Source organism: Scylla paramamosain, chromosome 47 (genome assembly GCF_035594125.1).
Source record: "Scylla paramamosain isolate STU-SP2022 chromosome 47, ASM3559412v1, whole genome shotgun sequence".
Classification (NCBI taxonomy): Eukaryota; Metazoa; Arthropoda; class Malacostraca; order Decapoda; family Portunidae; genus Scylla; species Scylla paramamosain.
Window position 1 is genome coordinate 4,325,908 of NC_087197.1, and position 25,607 is coordinate 4,351,514.

At 39.7% G+C, this 25,607-nt stretch overlaps 1 protein-coding gene across 8 annotated transcripts in view; it reads right to left on the reverse strand.

Moving 5' to 3' along the window:
- Positions 1-27: 27 nt before the first annotated feature.
- LOC135094867 (tripartite motif-containing protein 2-like) overlaps positions 28-25,607 on the reverse strand; it is a 33,288-nt gene continuing 7,708 nt past the window's right edge. For 4 of the 8 annotated variants that reach the window (XM_063995332.1, XM_063995335.1, XM_063995333.1 and 1 more), the window contains 5 exons: positions 20,711-20,985; positions 19,114-19,281; positions 18,464-18,643; positions 17,019-18,126; positions 28-16,862 (listed from right to left, as the gene is read on the reverse strand). In XM_063995332.1, the coding sequence (XP_063851402.1) occupies positions 16,615-16,862; positions 17,019-18,126; positions 18,464-18,643; positions 19,114-19,281; positions 20,711-20,985 (1,979 nt within the window). In that variant the 3' untranslated portion in view covers positions 28-16,614. Of the gene's footprint in view, positions 16,863-17,018; positions 18,127-18,463; positions 18,644-19,113; positions 19,282-20,710; positions 24,747-25,607 lie in introns of all 8 variants that reach the window. The other 4 variants (XM_063995334.1, XM_063995337.1, XM_063995338.1 and 1 more) reach the window with 2 other exon arrangements.

The window sequence follows — 25,607 nt, forward strand, 5'->3', positions numbered from 1 at the left end:
ATTAGGTGAATATTCTAGGGATAAAACTCTCTCTCTCTCTCTCTCTCTCTCTCTCTCTCTCTCTCTCTCTCTCTCTCTCTCTCTCTCTCTCTCTCATTTATCCATTTCTTCTAACATTTCTTCATTTTATCACTCGTTATTTAGTTCATCAATAGCAAATACAACTTTTCACTTATAGATGAAGGTATATATTTTATCTTTTACTTTTTTTTTCTCTTTCTTCAATATAAATACATATCCACCATCATTGTTTTCCAATCGTTCTGAATTTAAATGCTTAGGGAATGCTTTTTTTTCTTCTTCTTCTTTTAGCGAGTGGAGATCAATGAATAAATAAAACTATAAAACAAATAAAAGAATACAAAATATAAAGGAATGATAGAACATGAAAATTATAGGAACGACTTCTCACCATCTCCTATTGTAGCTTATAGTAGTTTTTAATAGGATTTGGTAACTTTAAGTAGGATCTGGTAACATTTTATAGGATATGGTAGCTATTAAGATCTGGCACCATTTACTAAGCTCAGGTAATTTCTAATAGGATCTAATAGCTTTTAATACGATCTGGTAGCTTTCATTAGGATCTACATCTTTTAGTGGGATCTGGTTGCCTTTTTTTGCATTTGGATTCTTTGCCTGGTAAAATAATTGAATAATATAGATTATAGTTTTGTGTTACAGCCTACATTAACTTTCCTATCAATATTTTCTTCCTTTTTCTTTATATTATTTTCTTTCTTTTCTAGTCTTGTTTTTTTTTTTTTTTTCCTTTCTGTATTTCCATTGGTTTATCTCCATCTTTCATCTTTTTTCTACTTTTCATCCCACTTTTCCTTTTCTTCTAGCTTCTTTTCTTTTCCCTTACCTATTTTCATTACATCCCTTTTTCACCTCCATATATAACTTTTCCCTCCTAACTCTTTCTCTCTTCTCATCCTCGTTCTCCTCTGCTTCTTTCCTGCACTTTCCTATCTTTTCTCCCAATTCTTCTTTCTCTTCTTTCCCACACCTAAAACTGCTTCACACTCCTGTCTACCTATTCTTCTAACACTTAATGAAACTGCCATGTATTTGTTGCTCATCCGGTAACACTCTGAGACGCAACACAGAAAACAATGGAAAACGCAAACACAAGATGAAAAACACGAAACATTAAACAAAAACACTATATAGATGCATCAAACTGTATAACTCTGGAATGCATAGGAGACAACGTGGCAATGAAGAGGTGACTGTTTGGGAAAAGTGAATGAGCAGTAATGGGAATGAATGTTGTGTTAGGCTTGGTTTGTATTTTGAAACCCTGCGCTCTCTCATCCGGGCTATTTTCCATGGCCACAGAGATAATTAGTATAATTTTCATGGGTGTTTTTTGAGGCTGATAGCACGGCATATATTTCTCCTATCACCAGAATCACGAAAACCCTCTTGAAAACCCCAATAACTTCCACTGCGGCCTGTTAAACTGTCGCAGGAATGAAGAAAACACCCGTGAAAACCCCAATATCCAGACGCTGTTGAAAATAGCCAAGATAAGATACAAAGATATTTAAGACACAGAATTATTGTACGTAAAAATCCACACGTGACACTCCCTAGAAATACAAGTGATATGCAGAAACAACACCAATAATAATAATAATAATAATAATGATAATGATGATGATAATAATAATAATAATAATAATAATAATAATAATAATAATAATAATAATAATAGACCACCACGAGTGATTGATAATGATAGATGGTGGGGATGTAGATGCACTCACACACACACAGAACGTAATTGCAATGGTGATGACAAACAGTGTGGTGATGCTGAGAGAGATTCCTGGTGTGGTGGTGAACTGTGGTGTGTTATTACTGTGATGTGCCTAATGCATGGTGGTGGTGGTGGTGGTGAAGTCAGTTAGAATTTTTATATTACATTTCTCTCCATCTATTTGAAACCTTGATTTTATTATCTATATAGCATGGTGTGTGTGTGTGTGTGTGTGTGTGTGTGTGTGTGTGTGTGTGTGTGTGTGTGTGTGTGTGTGTGTGTGTGTGTGTGTGTATGTATGTGTGTGTGTATGTGTGTGTGTAGATAAAATACAGGGACTGCCACACGTAGGCCTGATGGCTTCTTGCAACTTCCCTTTTTTGTTATGTTCTTAAACTGTCCGACAAAACACACACACACACCAATGAAACTCTGCACATGATATAATGGAGAAAAATGCATTACTTTTACTAACTAGCTATCTATTAAAACTTACTCTATGATTCGCCATCTGTAAACTCTCTGAATCTCATCTACAGACAAGATGCAACAACAGGCTGAGGAAGAGTGGTGGCCAAACATTGCTACCAACCTTCTTCATTATCTTTCCCTTTTGTTATTATCTTTATTTATTGGTGGAACATTATGACTAATCTTCATCTTCTTTTCCTTTCATCATTATTTTCATGTATTTATTGTATCTTCATCTTCATGGTTCTCTTTCATTTTATTTACTTAATTTGTTCTTTCTTTCTATTCTTTTTATTTGTTTCCTCTCTTTTTTTATTTCTTCATTTATCTTTTCATTTTATTTTACTTTATTTCCCTTCACTTTTTTCCAAATTTTGCTACTCTTTAATATCTTCTATTATTTTTTTTTCATTTCACACTTTTTTTTTCTAATCTATCTCTGATATACTTTCAATTTCTTTCCCTTTTTCTTATTTTCATTTCAATCTTGTTCTCTAATTTCCTTTCTCTCTTTCATCACCTTCATCACCCTTTCTTCTAATTTCTCCCCCTTTTCACCCTTCCAATTTCTTCCTTCCAATAACCGCTACTTTATTTTTTTTTACCCTCATTAATTAGCTTTCCCTCTTATATTTCCTTACAATCAAAACTCTCCCCATTCCTTTATTTCTCACTCTTGTACTGTTCTCCTCTCTTCCCCTTCACCAGTTCCTTCCTCTCATTCACACTCAGCCGACACAAAACACAAAACTTCCGATATGTAACATTATGGTGTCTGTAATTCACCTTATGGGCACAAAAATGGAGGATACAAGGTGTGCTATAGTTATCAATGGCAGTATGATTAGTTATTATTACCTCCTCTATCAACTGTAAGCTAGTTATGCATATGAACAGTTCTTAGTTATATCTATCACTGTTTTTGTTATGGTATCACTACGTAGTTTGCTTCTTACTTATGGCAGTAGGTATAGATATAGCATTTCTGGCGTTCATTTGCTCTGATGCTGTTTGTTATAATGTCCTTCTCTCTCTCTCTCTCTCTCTCTCTCTCTCTCTCTCTCTCTCTCTCTCTCTCTCTCTCTCTCTCTTATTTTACTTCCTTTACTTTCTTAGTTTGCATTTTAATCTATGTGTATCTTCTTTCCTCAATTTTTTCCTTATTTTCTTATCAACAAACATCACAGTTTCTACATCAAGCTCCTTTCTTCCTTCCTTTTAAATATTACAGCTTTTATCTCAACCTTCAAGCTCTTCCTTCCTTCCTTCCTTCCTTCCCTTTCCTTCACAAAATACTAGTTTTCACCTTGGTCAAAACATCCTTCCTTCCCTCCTTCTATCTTTAAAAGCATTACAGCCTCTACCTTAACCACACAACCTTTCCTTCCTTCTTACCTTCCTACCTTCCTTCCATCAGCATCTCTCTACACTCCCTCCCTCCCTCCAAAGCGATGCACAAGTTACCACTGACACAAAATTGAGGATATGTTTTCTTGACACACACAGATACATTACACCAAAAGCTTGCTGTTTAGACATGTGCCCGCCAGAAGCTGCACCAAACACAGTCAGGTGAGGCAGCTTTTACTAGGCAGTGGTGCAGCTCTCCTGTGCCCCACCCCTGCAAGCACACACTGACAGGAAGTTAAAGTATGGAGAAAATTACTCCTATGTTTCTTTCACTCTGTAGCTCCTTGTTGTGAAATATCTGGGTTGTCTTTCATGCTAACCGGAGAAAAGACTCACATACAAGGTACTTATTACCATTCTTTGCTTTGCCTTGTGTCTTTTCTCATTTAATAGTGAAAATTCAGTCTTTTTTTTCAGTATTCTTTGGTTGTGAAATACAGTTTGTTTCTCACACTCTTTTATAATTCCTTCCTTGGGTGTGAAAGAACCAGCCTCTTTTCTCACATTTATAGCAAAAATTGGCTCAAAAGATCACATTTTTTTTTTTAGTATTTCTTGTTCAGCTGTGAAATAATGTTTTTTTCACACACTAACCACAAAAAGACTATGATAAAAGATGCACTTTATCATTTCCTTGTTTGGCTGTGAAATAAGCAGTCTCTTTCTCACGCACTGGACTGACTCAACAGATCACATGTTTTTGGTATTTCTTATTCAGTCGTGAAATGTCTAGTCTGTTTCTTGTGCTGACTACAAAACCCACATACAAGGCACTCCTTATCAGTCCTTGCTTGGCTGTTAACTTTCCTGTCTCTATTTTGTTATATTTATAGTCAAACTTTTTTATTACGTCTTGTTTGATTGTTAAATGTAGACCATTCCTCACACTAACTGCTAAACTGCTAAACCACTTGTAATCATTCTTTCCTTTGGTGCAACAGAAACAGCCTCTATTGCTTACAGACACAGTGGCAAACTCACTCAAAAGCTCATATTTTTTTCGCATTCATATCATAGTTTATTCCCGTCGTAGTCATATTCCTCATTCACCTGCGAAATGCCTTATCTCATATATTCAGTGCGTAAGATCCTGCCAGAGAACACTTTTCATATCATTCCTTCCTCCTCTTCTGCCTCTTTCTCTTTTCTCATCCCTGTCCTCCTCAGCTTCTTTCCTCCACTTTCCTAATTGTCTATTTTTTTCCTGATCCTTCCTCTTTCTCCTCTTCTTTCTTTTCATCTATACCTAAACACTCTTTCACACTCCTGTCTACCTGTTCTCCTAACTCCTCCTCCTCTCCCCACATTCCAAAGTCCCTCCAAAGACAACACTTGCCTATTATTCCTTCCTCTGCTTCCTTTTCCTCTTATTCTATCTTTCTCCCTTTCCTCTTCCTTTCATTCTTCTTTCTATATTTTTTTCATTTTTTCTTCCTTTCCTCTTTTTTGTATTCTTTCTTCCTTTCCTTTTCCTCTTATTTTATCTCTTTCCCTTCCCTCTTCCTCTTATTCTTCTATTTCTATATTTTCTTTCTTATTTTTCTTCCTTTCCTTTTCTTTGCATTCTTTCTTCCTTTCCTTTTTCCTCTTATTCTATCTCTTTCCCTTCCCTCTTCCTCTTATTCTTCTTTCTATATTTTCTTTCTTATTCTTTTCTTCCTTTCCTCTTCCTATCAACCACACAATTCATTACTCAATATTTAAGAATTCATCAAACTCCTCTCTCTCTCTCTCTCTCTCTCTCTCTCTCTCTCAAACACACATATACACATACATTTGATATCATTCACTGAGTGCATGGAAGGAAGCGAGTGTATATAGCCACAACAACAACAATAACAACAACAATTTGTCATTTATGAACTGTGTTTCTGGGCTGATGGAGACAGAACGTGATAGAAATGCGAGTGAGTGAGTGAGTGAGTGAGGCAGTGTGTGTGTGTGAGTGAGGAGTGACTAAGTGCAAAAGAGAATGTTTGTATTGGTGAGTGAGTGAGAGGCCATGTTGAAGTGAGTGATGGAGTGAATATGTCAAGGGAAGAGGGAGTATTTAGAAAGTGGGTGAGTGAGTGATGAAAGGAGATAGGGAAAGAAGAAAGGAAAGAAGAAAAAGAAAGAAGGCAGGAAAGGAGTAAGAGAGTGAGAGTGAGTGAGAAAAGGAGATGAGGAAGCAAAGGAAAGAAAAGAACAAGCGAGTGAAGGGAAAAAAGAGAGAGATGAGAGAACAAAGAATCATAGAAAAAAATGGTGTGGGTGAATGAGTAAATAATTGAGTTGGTGCTATTTACCTTCTATTCACCTATTTCCTACATGTATATTGTATAAACTAATTCATGAGTGACATTTTAAAACAGTAAAGTACAGTACATTGAGGTTTTAGAAGATAATGCTTAAACTCTCTCTCTCTCTCTCTCTCTCTCTCTCTGATGGAATATGCAGTGATGTGACCAGACAGACAGACAGACAAACTAAAACACACACACACACACACATACAAATACACACAAAGGTATAAAATAGTATGTGCAATAAATCTTTGGCACGCTTCTCTATGTCAAGTGATAGATGGCTGAGTATACAATAGAGGAAGGCAAAAATACAACCCATACAACATGTGATTATAGAGGGAACTAGCATTGGTAATAATAAAGGTAATAATAGTGATAATAATAGTATGCCATCTTCCCCATTTCGAAGAGGTTATTATTAGAACTAGTATGTTATGGATGGAAAGACTAGAAAGGGAAAAAAAGGTAAAAGATGATGATGAAGATGAAGATGAGGGTGAAGATGAAGAGGAAAAAAGAAAAAATAGAAGAAAAGGAAGGAAGAAAAAAAAAAAAAAACAAGGATAACAAAAAAACAAAAGAAAAAGAAAAAAAAAACATTTTAATGAATTCTGGATAAGGCAAGGTTGAGTTCTGAGGTGAGATTCGATATCAAGGAGTGACCTGCCCAGCGGCCTCGCCTCTCTATGGCAACACAACGGTACGTGCTATTATCGTACATCAATTGAGTCACATGAGGAACATGGCTGTGAGAAGAAATATAAATAAATAAAAAAATATATATATATATAGATATAAGAATTGAGATATCAAGTGGGAAATTAAGAGTGAAATGAAAATAAATCAGAATGAGAAATTGCGACAAAAAAAAAAAAGAAAGATAGGAATGGAGATACCAGGTGGGAAATTAAGACAGAAAAAAATAAATAAATAAGAATGAGGAATAATGTAACTGGGAAATGAAAGCTACGTGAAAAATAAATAAGAATGAGAAATAAAGTAACTGGGAAAGTAGGACTAAGATGAAAATAAATAAGAATGAGAAATAATGTAACTCGAGAATTAAGATTGGGATGAAAATAAATAAGAATGGATATAACATAAGCTAAAAATAAAGACTAAGATTCAATACAGAAAAATCTATATATAAAAAAATAATGAAATAAAGGAAAGGTGTGCACTAAGGATGAAAACAATAAACAAAGTTTAATAAATAAAAATGGAGAAAATGGTGTAAATGGAAAATTAAGACAGATGAATATGGAAAAATCTATGAATAAAAATGAATAAAAATAAAGGAAAGGAATGAATTTATGATAACTGCTGGGAAAATGAAAAGAAACAAAAACATTGTTGAATGAAATCAGAAATAAATAAGGATGAAGCAGATAACATAAATATGCTGAAATGAATATGGAAAAAGGATGTAAAATAAAAAGTGTAAACTTATAAAATCACTAAGAAGAAAACATTAAAAAAATTGTAAATCTAACCATAAAAAAAAAAAAAAAAAAAGCTCACCATATTCTCCATTTACAAAACTGATATAAAGTACTTAAGAAAAACACAGCAAAACCTAACACTGCTAACACCTACATAAAAAAGAAAGCAACTGGTAAACACAGACACAAAAAATAAAAAGTAAAACAAAAACAAAAACGAAAGCAAATGTGAAAAAAAAATTAAGAGTACGTAAGAAAATACAAAAAATATAAAAGAAAGCACTGACGGTATAAAAAAACTTAAAGTATGTAAAAGAAATACAAAATCATACAAAACAAAGCACTGATGATAAAAAAAAAAAATTGGGAGGAGAGGAAGACAAAAAAAATAGTAGATACAAAAATACAAAAATACAAAATGAAGTATTGACAGTAAAAAAAGCTCACAGGAAGAGAATAAAAAGGTACTAAGAACACATAAACACAAGAACCAGACAAACCGAGCCTCTAGTGAGTCTAACAACACCACACAACACCACACCACCTGTGAACTGCACACCAACACACCAGTGACCAAGCCGTGCACAAACCCCATCCTCATCAACACCTACAGGAATAAAAACAATGCAAAAAACACAATAAAACATACAAAAATACTACTGTACACCAATCATATGCCCATAAATATAAAGCAGCAAGCTAGACACACTTAGGTGGGAAAGAAAATAAATAGAGAGAAAAAAACGAAGCCACACATAACCTTAATGCTAAAAACAACTTAGTGACAATACGAAATGTTAGGGGCCACTATACGTCATGGCCAAAATATACAGCAGGTGATAAGTGAAGGTGATCTGGGAAGTAGTACGTTTATAATATTAGTACCAGGAATTCTTTATAGGGCTCCTGGTATGTGTACTACAGCAACAAGGCGTAAGAGTAATATGCTTTGTCTATCTGTTCGCTCTCTTGGAAACTCACACATAATCTTTTCTTGCGTTTCATTTTGTTTTGCATCTTTTCAACTCTCAGCACTCTTATTGGTGTTTTTTAATGGTATATATATGTTTGCAAGGTGCAGAAATCAGTAATACGCTATCTGTCCGCTCTCTTCAAAACTTACATGCAATCTTTTCTTGGGTTTCTTTACCTTATGTTTTTTTTTCAATTCATAGCTCCTTTTTTTTTTTTTTTTAACATATGTATATTAGCAAGGTGCAGGAGTCAGTAATATGCTTTGTCTATCTATTCACTCTCTTCAGAACACAATCTTTTCTAGAGTTTCTTTGTCTTACACCTTTTCAATTCTTCACCCTCTTGCAGTCTTATCTTCTTGGCGTCTTTTACTGATGTACACGAGTAAAAAGGCGCAAGAGTCAGTAATATGCTTTGTCTATCAATTCACGAGGAACATAAAGTACCCAACAACTTAGCCAAACTCAAGTAAACTCTTCCCATCACTCCTCCTTTGCCTAACACACTGAACAAGGCCCAGAGGAGCACAAAGGACCCAACAACTTAACCAAACTCAAGTAAACTCTCCCAATCACTCCTCCTTCACCTTCCCCACACGCTCCATGCCTCATTCACACCACACCTCCGCTCCCTCTCTCTCTCTTTACATTCAGGAACATCATTGCCTGTGTCTGTGTGGGTTACACCTCATTTGTGCAAGTGTATCTCCACTATGCACTGTTGGGTATTTTTTTTCAGTAACCTCTTGGATAAATGAATGTTTGATGCCTTTTTTTTTTTCACCCTTATCCTATTAAAGCTGCTGGTTGGTCTCTCTCTCTCTCTCTCTCTCTCTCTCTCTCTCTCTCTCTCTCTCTCTCTCTCTCTCTCTCTCTCTCTCTCTCTCTCTCTCTCTCTTTTAGGTGTGTGTGTGTGTGTGTGCTTAGTGAGGGGTGTATGTTTGTATGTATTTTACCTATTTCATCTATTATTATTTTTACAGGATTCAGTGAAGCTTGTAATGTCCTGTATGTATGTATGTATGTATGCTTTATGGGACCTGTAGTTGTAGTGAAGTAAGAGTCATTAATGAAAGCTTTTGTTCTCACACTAACTACTTCCAGAGCATAGCAATGACTGGTCAGGTTGTCATGGGTGTTCTTCCCTTCAATGATGCACAGCCCTTGTTAAATAACCACTGCAATCATGAAAACCCTTGGAAATCCTCACAACATTCACTATGAAGACCCTTGACAGCTAATACGTCACTACGAAGGCCTTTCACAATACATTATCACCCATGCATGCCCTGACAACATCCATCACAGCCCGTTGAAGTTAGTCGAGATGAGAACCTGAGAGTGATATATTTCACTATCGTTAGTTTGTTATGCCAGAGGAGTACTGGTCAAGGCCAAGAAAAGCCCATTGAGGTGCCAGTCCATTAAAGAAAATAAAAAGAAGAAAAAGTGAGGGGAGAGACAAAAGGAGTCTAAAATTTGAGAAATGTCTTGAGAATACATTCCTGGTTATGTTGTCCATCATTACGTCTGTCAATGTAACAAGTGTGAGTTATCATGAACACACAGATACACACCTCCCTACACCAAACACATTCACACATACACACACTACAGAACACTCTAAACACAACACCAGCAGCAGCAACAAAACGCAAGACTTTCTAAATTGAAAACTCAGCAACAAGAATGCCTTTTATGTATCTTATTGTATTTCAAGTCTCCTATGCCTCCTCTATGCCTCCTACAGGTACCGCGGCCACGAGTCTACAGGACTAACTAGCTAAAACGTACTTTGCACTGATTGGTATGTCTGCTGAGGAGTGGTCTATGTAGTCTCAGGGAAGAGGGTTTGTTTATGTAGTTATTATGTAGTAGGTAAAGTAACGATTTTTTTTTTCTTTATTCACAGGGTACTTTTCAAACTACTATGGCTACTACTATTGGGAAGATTACTAAAATAACAACTACTACTACTATAGGAAATGTTACTAGTTATACTATTATCACTACAAACATCACTACTACTACTGTTACTACTACTATGCACTCCCTTAAAATGTTAACTACTTTTTTTCCACCCAGGCTTAAATTAACATGACCCTTACTACTATTACTATCACTACCACTACCGCCATCACTACCACACCACTCTACTACCCCTCCCCCTTGCCTAACCACTCACTAAGGTACACCAAGCCTCCTGAGATGAACGGCCAAAGCCAATTAGGTTAGGTTAAGTTAGTTTACGTCACCTTGATTTTAGACGTCGTAGTAACTTGTACTGCCCGTTTTGAAATAAGATATACGTAATCTTGAAATGCCAGCCTATTCCATTTATCTTTTTTTTTTTTTACTCTCGTGTGATACTAAAATATAAGTATTCACTTGTTGATTTCTCACAAGTATAGTGACGGCACAATTCAGAGTTTCAATTTGTATCTATACATCTTTGGAATTGTCCGTAATTTTTTTTCTTCTTCACCCTAACTCATGCGATGCTAATCCACCCCCCCCCCAAAAAAAAAAAAATCACATGTTAATTTGCCATAAGTACGTTGAGGACATGTGTACTGGTCTGAAACTGGCTCTAAATGACTCTCTGTTGTCTTGTTTTATAATCCTCTGATGTGTCTTTTCTCATCTCAACTCTTGCAGTGCTAAGACTCAAAAGAATTCACCTGTTAATTTGTCACCGAGTTCATAATGTGTATTTCAAACTTAGCTCTAGGTAAATTTGAATTGTTCTCCTCTTTAATCCTGCAATCTTTTTCTTGTTCAACTCTTGCAATGCTAAAACTAAAAAAAAAAATTCACCTGTTAATTTGTCGTAAGTACACTGAATTCATAAAGCGTAATTCAAAACAGGCTCTGAGTAACTTTAAATTGTTCCCTTCATTAATCCTGCAATCTGTTTCTTGTTCACTTCAACTCTTGTAATGCTAAAACTCAAAAATTCCACTAATTTATCAAAGTACATTAAGTGTGTAATGCGTACTTCAAAACTAGCTCTACATAACTTTGAACCACCCTCTAACCACTTATTCACCTTGACTCACACAATGCTTACTTGAACTTTCACCCATTAGTTTCTGTCACAAGTACATTCATACATATCACTACTGCATCTCTCATCTCCTCATCCCTTTACAAAAAGACGTCATGAATTTCTCCTTACTCTTTGGTTAAACTTATGTACTTTTTTTTCAGGTAACTGTTCTTTTAATCCTAATACCAAGAAACGAATGGCATAAGTACAATAATTACAATTCACAAGTACGTATATAACACCCAGTTCCTTGTTACCATATATCCTGAACCCAACGTAATGCCAACCCAACCCAAGAAACTTAAATACGTACATCAACATTCTTAACGTACCCAGCTATCCTGACCCTTATGTAATACCAACCCAACCCAATCAATTTCAATACATTCTAAACATACATCAGTCATCCTATACCAAGCCAACCTAACAAATCAGTTTTAATTAATAAGTACATCAACGTAAACAAACACCACTACTCTATGTAACCTCTCCTGATGACCCCTGTACAGTTGTTACCCTCTCTCTCTCTCTATCCTGAGCCCAATATTATACCAACCCATCCCAAGTGATTGGTTTTAATAAGTACAACATAAACATACATTTCTCTATATAACTTAGCCTGAAAACCCCTGTACAATTTCAACTCTCTCTTTTTTCTCCCTACTATTCCCAGTCTCTCTCTCTCTCTCTCTCTCTCTCTCTCTCTCTCTCTCTCTCTCTCTCTCTCTCTCTCTCTCTCTCTCTCTCTCCCTCCTTGTTTATCTCCCAATAAGTATATTCTGTTCACACTAAGACACTCAAGTAGGTGCAAATATTCATCGTTTACTTGAAATCTGGTGCATAAAATAGACACACATTTGCTCTGAGGAGATGATGTGTGTCTGTGTGTGTGTGTGTGTGTGTGTGTGTGTGTGTGTGTGTGTGTGTGAGTATTGTGTTTTCATCTTTCTTGCCAGCTATCATAATTTTTCTGGTGTGTATTGGTCTTTTCCCTCATTTTCCTTAATTTTCCTGGTTGCTGATGATCTACTTAACTCCTGTGGCACTTGACTTGCACTATTTCCTCATTTATAACTTTCCCAGCAGCTGACGTATCAAATTTCTCTTTCCTTCAATCACATCTTTTTATAATCTACTGATCTCCTTGTATATCTAATCATCACTCTATTCTTTAACATAGTACTTTATCACACATCTTGTTTCTACATTATCCTTCACTTAACTCTTTCTCTATGTTAACTCTTCCTCACTCTCCCTGCTCAGTTTCCTCATTTCTGTTTTACTCCTCCTACCCCAACAATGCCCCTGGATGCCCTGCTCTGTGTGGCCGTGAGCATGTCTTGGGATGGACACTTTTCTGACCTGAGAATGTAAGAGATGAGTTGGCTGTGCTTGGGACACTATTATGGGTGTGTGTGTGTGTGTGTGTGTGTGTGTGTGTGTGTGTGTGTGTGTGTGTGTGTGTGTGTGTGTGTGTGTGTGTGTGTGTGTGTAGTCTTGATAACACACAGACATTTACACGTCATAATAAAACGAAGGAATGTGATGTCCAGAATGCTGCAGTGACTGTCTGACTGAGTGTAGCGTTATACGAGCATTGTAGAATCATACCTACGTGCTGAGCCTACAAAAGTACAAAAAAAGGAATGTGAGGTTATAGAAAAATGGCAATGCGGTGATACGGAAAACAGCAATATGTAGTGAACTTCCAATAAACTGACACTTTTACCTCCACTAGCCTTTTTTTTTTTTTTTTAACATCTAGGTGAGAATATAATGCGTAGTACAGCCTCGGAGTTCAGCGTATAAGCCATGAGGTCAATTTACGTCACGAAAACTGGGGACACTCATTTATCCCGTTTACGTTTTCCTGACAGACGTGACATCCCAACAAGAGAAACCAGTTATGGAAACAAAACAACTCAGTTTACCATGTCATGAACACACTGCAAAACTTCCCTATTTACAGCAAGATAGTTAAAGACTCCTTGATTTGTCCCCTGTTTACGTTTGACAGACATGACAGCCCAGGGAGAGGAGCCAGTCATGAAAGCAAAGCAAAACTTCAACTTTCCACATCATGACAACCCTGCAACACTTCCCAATATCCCAATCACATCCAAACTTCTCAATTTCTCAACCAATCATGAAAACAAAGCAACTTCTCAACTTTCCAATCACACACAGCAGGAAAACTTTTCAATTTCCCAATCACAGTAACCCTGCAAAACATGAAAACAGCAGCAACACACCAATTCACAGTCACCCACAACTGCCCTACTGGAAAAACGAAAGTCGAGATCAAAAAAAGTAATTTTACACAAACCGCATGTCACACACACACACACACACACACACACACACTTCACATCACCTCTGCCCAACACAAGACACACCCTGACACGCACACACACATACACACACACCACAACCTCAGTGCTTTTTGATTATGCAGATGTCCTCCTCTCCTTGCTGGACGTTAAGTACACACACCTAATGGTCCACCCCCTCCACACGTTTAAGTTTACATGATTACGCTGGTCTTTTACGTATATGAACACTGGTCCTCTCCTAATAGATACACACACACACACACACACACACACACACACACACACACACACACACACAGATATGGTCCTTGTTTCAAAGCTTTGGTCTATATTGGAATTTGGAGGTATAATATCTTTTTTTTTTTTTCTCCTTGTTCTTTCCCTTCCTCATCTTTTCATACTTTGTTTTCCATCCTCCCTCCCTTCTATCCTGTCTCTTTACATGTTTTATACTTTGTCTTCTCATCTCTTCTTATGCTCCCTCCTTTCTTTATCCTCATATTTTACCTTGTCAATTCATCTCCACATCATCTTTCACATCCTTTAGTTATCTCCTCTATCTTATCCTTTCCTTTCCTACATTTTTGCAGTCCATTCTCTCATCTCCCTAACCCCTCTACTTCTTCCCTTACAACCCAGCCTCCTTCCCCCTGTGTATCTCCCTCCCTCCCTCCCTCCCAAAAAAACCTGCTAGTATTATCTGGTCTGCAACAACTTGAGCAGTAATCTACATCAGCGAGTCTCTGCTAGTGATTCTTACATACGTTGGTTATGCTGCCACATCCACACACCGCACCAGAGATGTTCACCGCACGTCTTTCTCCTTTGTTGACAGATGGAGCAAATGAGGACCTTGAGTGACACTAAACTCGGGAGACTATGGGGGTTTGTAATGTAATGTAAGGTTAATATAATGCCTGGTTCTTTAACATTGGGATTAAGTGTTGAGCATTGCTGGAAAACTGAAGACTGTTGGGGTTTGTAATGTAAGGTTAATATAATGCTGACTGACTGAGTGGCTGGAGTGCTGATCATTGCTGGGAAACTGTTGTGAATGTGAGCTCTGTGGCGTATGAAAAGTCTATTATTATGCCTGCTTCTCTTTAACTACAGTATTAAGGGTGTATATTGTGTTATGTTGTGCCTGCCTTGCCTCTACATGATGCACTGGTAGCACAAGTGTTCAGGAGTACCAGGTGGAGGAGGGGAGCTGGAGTCAGGTCATGGAAGTGTGTGGTGGTCGTGTTACTGTTTGTTAAGTACTGTTCCCTACAATGTCTGAACACAAGAGGCAGTGGATGTATTCTGGGCTTAAAATTATAAGTACATTTTAGTGTCTGGAGTTCATGTTAAGTACTGTTGTCCCTAATGCAGCAGAATACTTAAAAGGCAGTGACAACATTGAGCTTAAAATTAATGGAAACCGTTACGCACATTCCAAATTTCTTCATTAAGTATGCAAGGGCCATTTTGTTATAAGTACTTCCTCTCCTCCAACACTTACAGGCAGTGAGGTACCGCAGCTAAAATCTTAAGTACGGCAATGAAATTCACACCAGCACTATGAACAGAGAGAGACATCAACACAACACAAAAGCAGAGATCACTTTCTCTGCAACACACCAACTAACAATTCCAGCGAGTCGGTGAACATCTCTGTGTGCAGCCTGCGGGAGGGAACGGCACGAACAACCTAAGAATGAGATGCAAATAGAGGTACTACGGAACAGCGAGTGACCCTGCGAGGCCAAACCAAGCTTATCCTTAGGAACAAGTCTTTATGCTGTGGAGTGGCTGCCCCAACAATGACCCTTCCACTGGTACACACTTGTCCCTTATGATTCAGGGCACTGGGAAGAAAATGGATTGACAGAGAAAGAGTATAGGTCAATTCTCTGTGACTGTAGCGTAAAAAAAAAAAAAAAAAAAAAAGAATGAGTTAATTTTGTTTTTTCTAAATTAAGGATCTGACTGTAGTGTAAGTCTAGAAAATTTATATATTAAAAAGAGGAGGTTAATTTTGTCTTTTCTAAGTGTATATTAGAAATTAAAATAATAGGTTGATTTTGTATTTTCTGAGCACTTGAACTGATCTATATATAAGTAAAAAAAAGAAAACTGATTAATTTTTGTCTTTTCTAAGCTACAAAATAAGGAGAGTGGAGGGTAATGTGTCTCAGTAATGTGTACACTAAGGGACAAACCAAGTATCAGTGAAACAGCTCGACAACACAGGGGCAGCCACAGGAACACACAGGGAATGCCGGTGCTGGTGATGACCCTAGACCCTTATGACCCCTGCCAAGCCCCCCTGCTGGACCCTTACTGTGGTGACATGACGGAACCCACAGTGAGGACGAGACTTCCCCTTCCTTCACCTCTGGGCAAGGCTGGACACCCTGGGAACCCTTTGTCATCAGATTGCTAGGCCTGACGGTCTATAATACGGTTCTTCACATTCTACAGGACAGTGCTAGAGTGAAGTATGGAAGTGGGTGTGTTTTTTAACGGTCTGTATTCTTAAATGCTCTCTTCTCTCTCATCAGGACAGTTTTTAAAGGTAGGATGATTTGTCTGATTCTCCTGAGTGTTTTTTCCAGCTGATGATGCTGAGTGCTTGTCAAACCCTCACTTCAAAATCCTGATGACACCCAGTGGAACCTGTCAAAACAAGTCCGGATGAGATGCTGAAGTGCTTAGGAATACAAGCCGGTAACTACCAACGGGTCACCTCCCAGGGTGCCATATGAGCCTGCCAGTACCGCCACGCCAGCAAAGGGGAACAGAGACACAGGGGATGCAGGGGACGCAGGTGTGAGCAAGGGTGTGACCTGTGTGGCAAACTGGGCAGCAGGAACACTGGTGATGACCTCAGCTGCCTACATGTACCTGAATTTCTTGACACAGTCATTGCCGAGGTCCACTATGATGACATATCCATCCGGCGTGGCAGCGAGTCCTGAGGGACGCTTCAGCTTGGCCTCCCGCGAGTCTATAGTGAATATGAGTGTGCCCAGTGTGTAGTCAAATACCTGTATGCACGAGTGACTGCGCTCCTGCCGGGTGGCTAGCAGCAGCCCTCGGGGGTCCAGGAACAGCCCGCCATACGTCCCCTTCGGTCCTTTGCCTGGTGGACACACAGGGCATGGAAGGAAGGGAGTGAGTTCGTCTTTTAGTTTTACTTATCACTGACAAGGAAAGGGAAATTAATTTGTCTTTCAATTTTAGTTATGACTCAAATATGTTCAGTTTTGTTACTCTGGTGTGTGTTTGTTTGTCTTACCTTTCGTCTCAAAGATGGTGCGTACATACTGCCCTTCAGGTGAAAACACTTGTATCCTAGAGTCAGCCACCACCACTTCATTGTCCGGGCCACAGCACAGGGCCGCCACGGACCCCAGCTGGCCTGGCTTGGTGCCCTTGGTGCCCCAGTGTCGCACCAGTTTCCCCCCGGCCAGGAAGACAAAGATGGAGTTTGCCGCATTGTCTGCCACCAGGATCTCCCCAAGGGCATTGACAGCCAGGGCAGTGGGCTCCTGCAGGCGGTCATGGGTGAACTGGGAGAGCAGCTGGCCAGAGGACGTCACCTCCGTCACCGTCCGTTTCCTCCAGTTGACAAAGACGAGAGAGCCGGCCGGGGTGCGCGTGATGCCCGTGACGCTGCGGCCCTCCAGCGCATCCCCCACAATGTGCTGCACCTCCCTCAGCTGCGGACTAAGCACCTTGATGCGCGAGTTGCCGGTGTCTGCCACATACAGGTAGCCCTCCTCATCCAGACAGATGCCAACAGGCTGCAGGAACTGGTCCCGGCCGGAGCCCCTCGAGCCATACACCGTCTCTGGATTGTGTTCGTCCAGCACCTCCACAGTGAGGGGGCTCTCCTTCACCGGCCGGCCGAACAGCCGCACTGCCACGCTGTGGTTGCCGCCCTGCTCTGGCGTGAAGAACACAGAGTACGTGCCATCCTGGTTGTCCTCTACCTGGCACTCCACATTGTCCCCTGCCTCTGAGGTGACCGTGGCCTCCATGGGGTCGCCACCCACCTGTTGCGTCTGGCCCTCATAGTCCACGGCAGTGACCAGCACCTCGCTGCGCAGGTGAGTCATGGCCTTCTTGGCCTTCATGAAGCAGAGGCTGGGGAAGGTGCGACTGGTGGCCACGCGTCCGTAGTCCTCGATGGTGGCCCGCACCTGGTCGAATGCCTCCCCCCGCCCGTTCTCAAACTTGAGGAAGGCGTTCTCCCGCGGCTCCACCAGTGTGGCCAGGGAGTCAATCTTGGTGTTGAGGTGGGCGATCTTCTTGGTGATGTTGCGTACCTCCACCTGGTACTGCAGCCCCTCACATTCCTGCTGCACCTTGCGCCGCTCCCCCTCGATGATGTCCAGCTGGTCCTGAACCAACAAACACATCTTTGTTACCACACATGAATATTGAGTTTTTGTTATTCAAGTGTGTGTGTGTGTGTGTGTGTGTGTGTGTGTGTGTGTGTGTGTGTGTGTGTGTGTGTGTGTGTGTGTGTGTGTGTGTGTGTGTGTTACCTTTAGTCTCAAAAGTGGTGTGTACTTACTATCCTGTACTTTATTCATCTTCCTGCAAAAATTTGCAAATTTCCTTTGCAAACATTTGGGAAATATCTGAGAAACAGTAACGATGTTTCTTGGTGTAGGCAGACCTTCACCCTTCATCCCCTCCTCCCTTCACCACCACCACCACCACCACCACACACACCTGCAACACTTTCTTCTTTTCATCGCGCATCTTCTTGACATTTGCCACCACCGCCTCGCGCCGCTGCTCTATTACATCCACGATGGCCTGGAAGGCGCGGTTCACCTCCTCAAAGGTGGCGTCGGCAGCATGATCCAGCTGGTGCATCTCCGTACGGACTGCATCACTCGCCTCGTTCAGCTGTGGCAGACCAGAGGGCTTGTTTAATGGTGAAGGAAGTGTTTGTCTGTCTGCCTGTCTGTGTTTTTTATAAAAGGTGTTTGTCTGTCCATGTAACAAAAAATTCCCCATTCAGCCCAAACCAACCCAAACAAGAATATTAACAACACACCACTACTTCATTCAGCCCAAACCAGCCCTATATATATATATATATATATATATATATATATATATATATATATATATATATATATATATATATATATATATATATATATATATATATATATATATATATATATATATATATATATATATATATATATATATATATATATATATATATATATATATATATAACTCCCATTCAGTCCAAATAGTCCTATTAGCAATACACCACTGTCTTTCACTCCAAGCCATATCAATAACACACCACAGCACATTTCAGCCCAATCAAGCCCAACCCACAGCATCCCACAGCCCTGTACCTTGGAGTAGCATTCATTGGCCTTGTAGCAGAGTATCTCAGACATGCGCTTGATGGCTATAGAGAGAGGGATGACTGTGTGTTGGTAGCTGGCGGGGCTGCCCTGGTGTGACCCATTGCTACACTGGGTACAGAACACCAGGTCACATGACTCGCAGAACAGCAGCTCCTGGAGAGAGAACAAAGTGTTACAGTGAGTGATATTGTAGTTATTATTATTACTACTAGCTATACAGGGGTTCTTGGATGATTTCATGGTTGTTATTATTATTATTGTTATTATTATTAGTCATACAGGGAGTCCTCGAGTTATGATGGACTTGCGTTTCTATGCCATGTCGTAAACTGATTTGCAGTGTAGCTTGAACCAGTGTACATAAGTGCCTTCAGTGTGTCACTCACCTGTGCTAATGCTGTGTACTGTGCAGTCATCATCTAGGGCATAAAAATATAACTACTATATCTGTAAGAAACACATGGAGGGCATACATTACATAAAAAGTAATGAAATAAATAAAAAGTAATGAAATAAAAAATAAAATCAATCAATTAATCAATCTGCAAAGGGGAATGTAAACTCACTCAAAAAGTATTGGTGCAAACTTTAGGCTATACATTTTCAGACCAGTGACAATAAGTGTTGGGGAGGGAGAGTGCCGAGATGCCAGCGTTGATGTGCAGACATTCCGGCAGTCTCACTCCACATTCTGAATCACTATACAGAACCACCCACATACTGATCCTTTTCATCACAACTGGATACTCTAAATACAGTACTACAGTCAACACTAAACTGACAATCATACCATGCACCGATAGTCTTTGGATTGAGAGTACAGGAACAAGCACTGTCAGCGTCGTCAGCACCAAACAGTGGAAGTCAAGACCATTGTAAACTGAGAACTCCCTGCATTACTGGTGGTTATTTTTGTTATCCATGGAGGGGCATGAAAGGGTGTGGGATTTGAATAGACCCAAGTACTGTTTCCTGAGATGAGTTAATATGGATATGAAAACTTATCAAAAGAAAGTATAGGCCACGAAATGTTATAGAGGTGTAGGTGATGAGCTGGGGAATATGAGAGTATTGAGTCACACCAGAAAATGTGAGGTTGTAGGAAAAGGAAAAGGAAAAGGAAAATATATAGGAAAAGGAAAAGGAAAAGGAAAATATATAGGAAAAGGAAAAGGAAAAAGAAAAGATATAGGGAAAGGATAAGGAAAAGGAAGATATAGAAAAGGAAAAGGAAAAGTAAAAGATATAGGAAAAAGAAAAAGGAAAAGATATAGGAAAAGGAAAAGGAAAAGATAAAGGAAAAGGAAAAATGTAGAATCAAGATGGAACAAAAGTAAACAAGATGAAAGTAAGGAAGCAAAAACAAAATTATGAAGATGACAATAAAGACAATAAGGGCATCAATAACAACAGTACTCACCTGCTTGACATATGAGGACCACTAGGGGATGACAAAGACAACAACGATAATGAGGACAGTAAAGGCACAAATGACAACAGCAGTCACCTGGCCAGCATGCACGGACCACTAGGGAAGGACAATGACAACAATGATGACACAAATGACAACAGCAGCAGTCACCTGATTGGCATGCGTGGAGCACTTAGGGATGACCTCTCGGCGCTGGCGTGACATGAGGTCCAGCAGCTGATTCACCAGGAAGGATGGGGGGAGGGCAGCCACCCCCCCCGATGGGATGCGGATGGACTCGCGGCATATGGGGCAGCGGAAGGTCCCGTCCTCGCGTGCATGGGAGGCCACGATGCGGGAGAGGCAGTGGAGGCACACGGTATGGGAGCAGTGAAGCAGCTTTGGGGTGTGCTCCCCCCCATCGAAGGAGCCTGCCCATGTCAGAACTACAGTGACAAGTGTTGCAGTGTTGCCGGCAGCGTGGGGACAGCCGCCACACTGCTGCTGCCGTCCTGGTACGCGAACCTGCTAAACCTCACTCTACGGGACCTCTAGGCATGCTCTTTGTGTTCTTATTGGCTAGTGTTTGGATCTTTGGCTTGATTAATGAACCTTCCCTGGAGTGTGTTGTAATGGCTAACCTTCATTGTTAGTATTTATGTGTGGACTTTCTTGCAGGTGTGTTTTGAAATAGATATCCCTCATTACTGTTATTTTCTTTGTTTCTATTGGTTATCTTTGTAGCTCCGACTTGTTTGAATTACACAACTTCCTCTTAGGTGTGTTTTGAAATGGCTAATCCTCATTGTTACTTCTTTTATCTGTGCTTTTATTGATTAGGTTTGTAGCTCTGAGTTGTTTGAAATATCTAACCATTACTATTATCTTTTGTGTTTCTACTTGTTATGTTTTTTAGGTCTAAGTTGTTTGGATGACACAACCTTTGCTTGCGTGTTTTGAAATGGCTAATCCTCATTATTATTATTCTTTTTTGTGTGTGTTTGGATTATGAAACTTTCTTCTTGGTGTCTGAATGGCTAACTCTCATTAATTTGTTCTTTTTTGTGTTTTTATTAAGTAATGTTCATACCATTCACTTATTTGGATGAGTTTTTGTGGTGAGTTTTTAATATTCAACCATTATAACTTTCATTTATCTATCCTATATATTTTTTTTCTTAGGAGAGTTTTTATTGGTACTATTTCTTCTATCTCTTTCATTTCCTCTCAACAGTTTTACATTATTTACCTAAAAAGTTTGCCTTTCTCTTCTTCTTTTATTTTCTATTCTTTCTTTGCACACTTTGCTTCCCAGCCTTATAATGCATTCACTGCATCTACTCTCAAAACACCACCATCCTTTTTTTTTTTTTATCTCTGACCCACCAAATTCTCCCATTTTTAGCTCTTCTATCTCTTCTTAACAAACTCTAACCTTCCTACTTATTCTATCTATTCAACCCTCTCCTTCCATTAACTCAATACACTACTAACCTTTCTTTTCTTCTTCTATTCACTCTAAACACACCATTAGCCCTCCTCTTCCATTTCCAATGCATCAAACTCTCTTATCTTACTTCCTTCACCTCCCCACACACACACACAAACATGCCACACCACTACCTTGCACCTGTGACTCAAACACCCATTCAGAGCTACACATGTCAGCCAAACACAGGCACCTACAAGCAACATCAGGAGCATACAAGCAAACTCCTACCCATACAATACAAGCAAACACCTTCCTAATGTATACAAGCAAATACCTGTCTATACAATGCAAGCTGACCTATACAAATACTAAAGCAATCAATTACTATCTCATTTATAATTTACCTGAGAAGATAAGCAGTTTCAGGGAGAGTAATACTGAATACAAAAGAATTTTCCTCCCTAAACATGATCAATTTAAGGAAGCTAACTGGTTTTATTCACTGATTTATTCTGCACAAAGGGGGAAGATCTGAGTGAAAACAAACTGAGGGAAAAATAGAAGGACAACTAACTGTCTCTCCTCTATAAGACTAGTGTGTGTTACTGTTTGTCACGCCAGCACAGTCACCTCAGGGCAGCAGTGGTGGCGGTGGTGGTGGTGAGCCCTGGCACTATATAATGAATGGGTGGGGGTTCTCACAGACTAACAGTGTAGAGAGGAAGGGAGTACAAGATTTGGTGGTGACAATTCCAAACTGTGTATTGAGGAAAATGGACGTTTGCAGTAGTGAATCCTAATGAGTAGTAGTTAAGCTAGTGACAATTCTGAATGGTGTGTTGACAGTGAGTGGACATGTTGGCACTAGTGAATCCTGACAAATCAGTAGAAATTCTTAGTGACAAACAACGTCTTCAGAGTGAGTAGAAATATCTGCACACTGAATCCTAACAAGTGAGTAGAGAGTTTTATGATTCCAAACAGTGTAGAGAAAAAAATAGCAGAAATCTAAGTTAGAGCCAGAGCGAGGCAACACAGCACCAGCCAGGGGTAAAAGGGAGTGCTACCTCTCCCACCAAGAAACTACCATGGTCCAGAACCAAACTTGCACCTTGAGGCAGTGAGTGGAGTGCTGGCCATGGAGTGCCCCGACCCCTTCAGGAGGTGCTGCGGCCTCCCTGACTGTGTGGAGTCTCTAAGAGGGAGGTTTGGCCGTCCGCTGAAGCCTCGCTAACACAGATACACACACCACCCCTGCCCAACCCATCCACCCAGGACTTCCTACTGTAAGATCTTAGCTTTACAAACCCTTCCTGCCCAACCCATCCAATCCAACCCCTTGTGCTTTCCCCAATAAGATCTTAGGGATTGGTCAGGGTAAAGACACACCCTCCCTGCCTATGATGCCCAATCCTGCTCACAGTTCTTTCTGCAGTAAGGGCAGATCTGAGCTTACTTGTGGATAAAGTGAACACACACCTTCCTTGCCACCTAATGCTGCCCCACTGCATTCTTCAGTAAGGGAAAATTTTACTTTATATGAGGATGAATAAATGAAGATACATGCCCTCCCTGCCCAAGCTGCCCAAACCTATCCCGGTACTTTCTCCAAAACGGACAGGTCTTAACTTGTCTGGGAATGTTTATAGTGAAGAGCTGTAATCCTACCCCAGTACTTTCTCCAACAAGGGCAGAACTTAACTTGTCTAGGAAGAATTATAGTGAAGAACTGTAATCCTATCCCAGTACTTTCTCCAATCAAGGCAGATCTTAAGTTGTCTTGGAATTATTATAAAGAACTGTGCCCTCCCAGCCTAAGCCACCCAATCTTATCCCAGTACTTTCTCCAGATTTTAGGGTTAGAGTGATCACACATCCTCTCTGCCAAGGCCGTCCAATGCTCATCCCCCACCAGTGTTTCAAAGCTTCCTGTGCTATGGATAAATCTCGCCTTGAGAATGAAAGTGGTGCTATATCTCTTAAGCTTCATGATTTGACAAGATATAGAGCTTAGTTTTAAATCAGTTCTGTCTGCTGGAAAAGCCCCAAAATACCCCTGAAAATTCTGCAATGTTCTTCAAGACATAAAACACCTTTAACAGACTCAAATTTTAGCACCTGTCACCTCTCTCCTGTCCTCTGCCAACACACACACACACACACACACACACACACACCCACACCCTAAGGCACATTAGCGAGACAGCAACATTACACCCACCAACTCTGTCTGCTGTGACCCCCTACACACACACACACAGACACACATAGGGCAGCTTCAGGAGTACAGTATGAACCAGGCTTGTTAACACTGGCTACCTTAATATTTGTGCAGGCATGAGTTTGGGGGCTTCCAGTGTTGCCTTTTGTGGGTGAATAAGCTACAGCGCCATCACAGTCACATTCTTCAGTCTCTACAATGCACCGTGTTCTGTGACTGTCCATTAAGTTGAAAGAATTGCAGATTATAAAATTGAACTGGCTCTATAATGCACAGTGCTCTTAACTGTCTGTTAAGTTAAAGGGATTCCATTATCACACTAATTCAAGCCTTTCTTTACATTTGCACATTGTCTTTTAAACCAAATATCCATTACATTGACCGAATTAGACAAATAAAAAAAAAAAACATAATAATAATAATAATAAAAGACCTGACTTGCAAATTTAGAGAAGAATGGGCCCTTCTTTGTGTATCTGTTAATGTCTCTCGGTCTCTCCAACACCTGACTTTCTGCAGGGCGGCAGCCACAGCAGAGGACCTCCTTTGTGCTCCTGATAAAGGAAGTATTGGCACCCTCAGGTCACATGATTTATGGAGTGCTTTATCTCTGGGTCAAGGGGTGGTGTTGGCAGGCCTGTTTGCCTCATGGAAATGGCAGAAAAAAAGTAAGGGGATATACTACTAAGAACTATTGGGAAAAAGAAAAAGAATAAGAGAAGTACACGAAAATTTAAGAAAAATGAAAAAATAAGGGAAATAAACTTAAAGTTAAAAGGAAAAGGAAAAAAATTTGGGAAATAAACTGAATAAAAAAATGAATAAAAAAATAAGGGAAATAAACTAAAGAAAAAAAAAGAAAAAATAAGAGAAATCAAAGTTACAGAAAATATATAAAAAAGGATTTAAACTGAAAATTAAAAGGAAAAAGAAAAAAATAAGAATACAAAAAAACACAGGGGGAAAAAAAAGTAAGAAACAAGAAAAAAAAAACAGGAAGACACCACACTGTACTAAGACAAAGACACACACCACCTCCCACCTAACCACCACCACCTCCCATCATTCAAAAATATTAATTCCTCACTCTGACGGCACTAATACATCTATACTTTATCCAGGTAACATCACAACACACCCTGACAGCTGCCCTCACCTCACTGCACTCAAGGGGGTCACAATCACAATCACAATCACACAGTCATCTCAACCTCTCCATCTCTAAAGCCACTCTCTCTGCACATCTGACAACTTATTCCACTTCTATATATAGTGCTAAGGAAGATGCTGCCCCAAAACAAGGCTCATTTGTGCATCTACTTTGAAGTGCGTGAGTGAAGTTAAGAAGGAAAGGAGGGAAGGAAGGAATAAAGGATAAATGGGTAATAAGAGTATAAGAATGCAGTGTCAGGAAG